Source organism: Aulonocara sp. 'chitande type north' Nkhata Bay, linkage group LG16 (assembly GCF_057382095.1).
Source record: "Aulonocara sp. 'chitande type north' Nkhata Bay isolate Kocher_YH1m ecotype deep benthic linkage group LG16, A_spYH_male_GT1.1, whole genome shotgun sequence".
Taxonomy (NCBI): Eukaryota; Metazoa; Chordata; class Actinopteri; order Cichliformes; family Cichlidae; genus Aulonocara; species Aulonocara sp. 'chitande type north' Nkhata Bay.
In genome coordinates, this window is record NC_141359.1 from 5,189,791 (window position 1) to 5,193,557 (window position 3,767).

The 3,767-nt window shown below is 35.9% G+C and overlaps 1 protein-coding gene across 1 annotated transcript; it reads right to left on the reverse strand.

Annotated features, from left to right (window-relative positions):
* Positions 1 to 209: 209 nt before the first annotated feature.
* Positions 210 to 2,009, reverse strand: LOC147310865 (uncharacterized). The gene is made up of 5 exons (XM_086266651.1): positions 1,975 to 2,009; positions 1,632 to 1,808; positions 1,335 to 1,442; positions 1,009 to 1,216; positions 210 to 819 (listed from the first exon to the last, which is right to left on the reverse strand). Exons 2-5 carry the CDS (start codon positions 1,805 to 1,807, stop codon positions 355 to 357), a joined length of 957 nt encoding a protein of 318 aa, XP_086122777.1. The 5' UTR covers position 1,808; positions 1,975 to 2,009; the 3' UTR covers positions 210 to 354.
* Between the last annotated feature and the right edge of the window lie 1,758 nt (positions 2,010 to 3,767).

The window sequence follows — 3,767 nt, forward strand, 5'->3', positions numbered from 1 at the left end:
TAAATATTTATAAATGCCAAATGGGAGCCTTATCGTAAAGTGTAAAGCATAACACCATTTATTAATCACTAATAAACATTTATAAATGCCAAATGGGAGCCTTATTATAAAGTGTAAAGCATAACACCATTTATTAATCACTAATAAACATTTATAATTGCCAAAAGTGAGTCTTAAATGTATAATGTCACGATTTTTTTACACTTAGACCTAAATTACAATCAGTGCTTGAAATAACATTTAACTACTGTCAAAAATGGCAATGTATTGTAAGAGTAACACATGTAACATTAAATGTGTTTTTTAAAACACCAAACAGTCACCCACTCCAAAAAAAGTTCATGCCAGACTGGTTCAAACTGGAAATATTTTTTGTATGTCCTTAAATAAGCGTCCCAGTGGTCCATCAGGGTGTCGCGAACCAAGCCAAGATGACCACTCAAGAACCATCAGGTGTTCCTCCAGCAACTTCTCAGTGCGATTTCCTCTTAGTCTACGGACATGTCCTTTGATGGTCATCCAAGCCCTTTCGATATGCTGTGTATGACTGCCAGATTGAGGATCTACAAACCACCTGCTGTGATTTACAGTGTAATGTCTGTACCCTATGTTTGTCAAAACATTCTTGTAGGCTCTCCACTCATCACTGATAATGGCACTACCCAACTTAGCATGCTGTCTGATCAGAGGAACAAGGTGGCGCCTTGATCGTTTTTCAACAAGTTTTAACACGAGCCTTCGCCTTTTGTCTTTAATTCCCATCATTCCAAATACCCATTTCTTCCTTTTCCATGCATTTCCAAAGCGTCCACGTGCATACTGAAAACAAAAAGAATAAAATTAAACAGAATTAAAATTAAAAAGAATAAAATTAAATATCTACAAAGAAACATTCAAAAAGATGGTTGCTTCTACTAATTTTTTTTACTTATGGTAAAGGTTTCCATGTTTAGAGGACACATTCAGATCTGCATTGATTCTAACAAACCTGTCTGAGAGTTTACCAACCTTTCGCTGATGACGGAGACAGCTTTCATCTATAACCACAAATTCTCTGTCACCACCAAGACGGTGTCCATAGTTTATTCTGTGTCTTTTAATTGCACGTATACAAACATGTCGAATGTGTCTTGCCATGCTACTTAGTGTTCTGGAGCTGCCAGCCACTTCATCATCGATCATATCTACTTGTCTGAGCCTGAGCCCTTGTGAAAATCTGTGATAGAAATTGAGGCAATTATTACTTACTGAGGCCCTAATTTTATTTCACAAGTCTCGTATTGGTGTTCAATTATGAAAGGTGCATTGCTATTAATGTCTACATCTACATATACCTGTAAATGAACTTCATCCAACTGAAAAGAGATGTTTTTGATTTCTCAAAGAGGGAGCCAGTTCTAATTGTTCTGGAAACTTTCCTATGACTTGCTCTTTTGCAGCACCTGAGAACATATCAATGAGTTAAGTAAAGAAATGGACCCTTAAACAAGAGCATTAATTGAAAAGATAATCACAAAATTAAGTATGAAGAAAATAATAATGAAAAGAGGTTAATGCTCCCTCTTGCATTGATAACTGAAATATTTTGTTATATTTACTACATGCACTACATTATCATGCATTATACATACCACATATATTGGTCTTTCTTCACCACGGAAATCATTTTCATCTTATGGTGACAAACAGGACATCTAAGCTTCTTTTTTAGCAGGTGTTTCTTCTGCAGCCATTTAATGAGCCTTAGTGCCTTATATTTAGTTTGTTTTCCTTCTATTCTGGCGCGCAATCTCATTCCCAAAGACATTCTGGTGGAAAAAAATGAGTAATTTATTTTATTATCACCTCGAAACACCGTAAAATACTCTATGGGAGTCTAGTGCAAATCGGTTCAGAGTTAAAGAACTTCACATGCTATATAAAACAAACCCTATAATCAAAAATAGTCCCACGCAAAAGAGAGGATTGTCTCACCTGTTATAATGTATCTCCGACTTTGTTATGTAGATCTAACCTGCTGGATTCATGCTAAAAAAATATGTTCTGCTGCCAAAGGGAGGGAAAACAAATTTAATTTAAACGCAGAGGAGCTTATACAACCATCCAATCACAGTTAACTTTATTAAGGAAAGCCCCTCCTCTCAGAGCGCGACAGGCAGTGGAGCGCTCTGGAAGGTCAAGCCAAAGGGGCACGAACAGACACACTGAAGGCGCTCGTTCAAGTTGCTGCGCCATGGATGGAGCAGAAGATAAAAATTTGTGTGCGTCTGCGACTTACACAGTTAGCACACGTTCGAAGAGATACAAAAAGCAGAGACTGGATGATCTAGATTGCACTAAGCCAACGACGTCAGCAGTTAGACATGAAGGTGAGTATAATGCTAGCTAGCTAGCTACCGAGCCATTTGGCTGCTAGCTACAGTGGCTAACTAACGTCACATAACATGTGAATAGCTCTATTACTATTGGTTATTCCAAACGATTGATATCACTTAGTTGTATATTTTTAGTTTTGTTTATGTGCATCATTAAATTTATATTAAACACCCTGGTAAGGCAGTACACATAAGAATTATTTGCCTTGTTTTAGAAATGTCTGAACCACCACATGTGTATATAACATAATTTTTACAAAGTGGCTTTTTATAAATTCAAGTTGTAACCGTTTTTAATCAATATTTTATTTGAGTTTCCCAAGTTTAGATTATAACTTATTTTAGTGTTGTAATTTAATAATTGTTTGTTCTTTACATTCTTCTTCTAATCCTGCCCCTACTGCAACTGCCCTTCTTAACAAGGAGCAAGAGAAACTGACTTTTCTTAAGGAGGAACTGGAGCGCGACACCCTGATGGACCACTGGGACGCTTATTTAAGGACATACAAAAAATATTTCCAGTTTGAACCAGTCTGGCATGAACTTTTTTTGGAGTGGGTGACTGTTTGGTGTTTTAAAAAACACATTTAATGTTACATGTGTTACTCTTACAATACATTGCCATTTTTGACAGCAGTTAAATGTTATTTCAAGCACTGATTGTAATTTAGGTCTAAGTGTTATAAATGGTGACATTATACATTTAAGACTCACTTTTGGCATTTATAAATGTTTATTAGTGCTTAATAAATGTTGACATGTTTTAAACTTTACGACAAAGCTATCTTTTGTCATTTATAAATGTTTATTAGTGATTAATAAATGGTGTTATGCTTTACACTTTACAATAAGGCTCCCATTTGGCATTTATAAATATTTATTATTCATTAATAAATGGTTTTATGCTTTACACTTTACAACAAAGCTCCGATTGATAGTTGTGGATGTTTATAATGCATTTCTGAAGTACAATTTTATATGATAAAAAATATGTTTACAAATGCTGATTGTGCTTACAGGATAGTAACTTAGTCTGAAATGTTTAATATAGCAACTCTAGATGAAATATATAGGTGAACACATTTGGCTCACTATTTGGCAAGAAACCGGTCAGTTTTTTTCCTCTTTACTGCCGTGTGTATATTAGCCCTGTGTTTCCTTTGTTCTCTGTTACGTTGTTAATGTCTACTCGCCCTCAGGCTATGCTCTGTGTTTCGGTCCCTGTTTATATTTTCCCAGTGTAGTAAATCCGCTGTTCATCTGCAACCTGCAAATAAAGCTGTTTACTTTGAGTTCAACTTCGCCTCACTGAATCCTGCATTTTGGGTCCTTCCTCCTTGCCTGCCGGTACACAGCCATGACAGATAAGTGTATGTGTGCTTTTGGAAAACA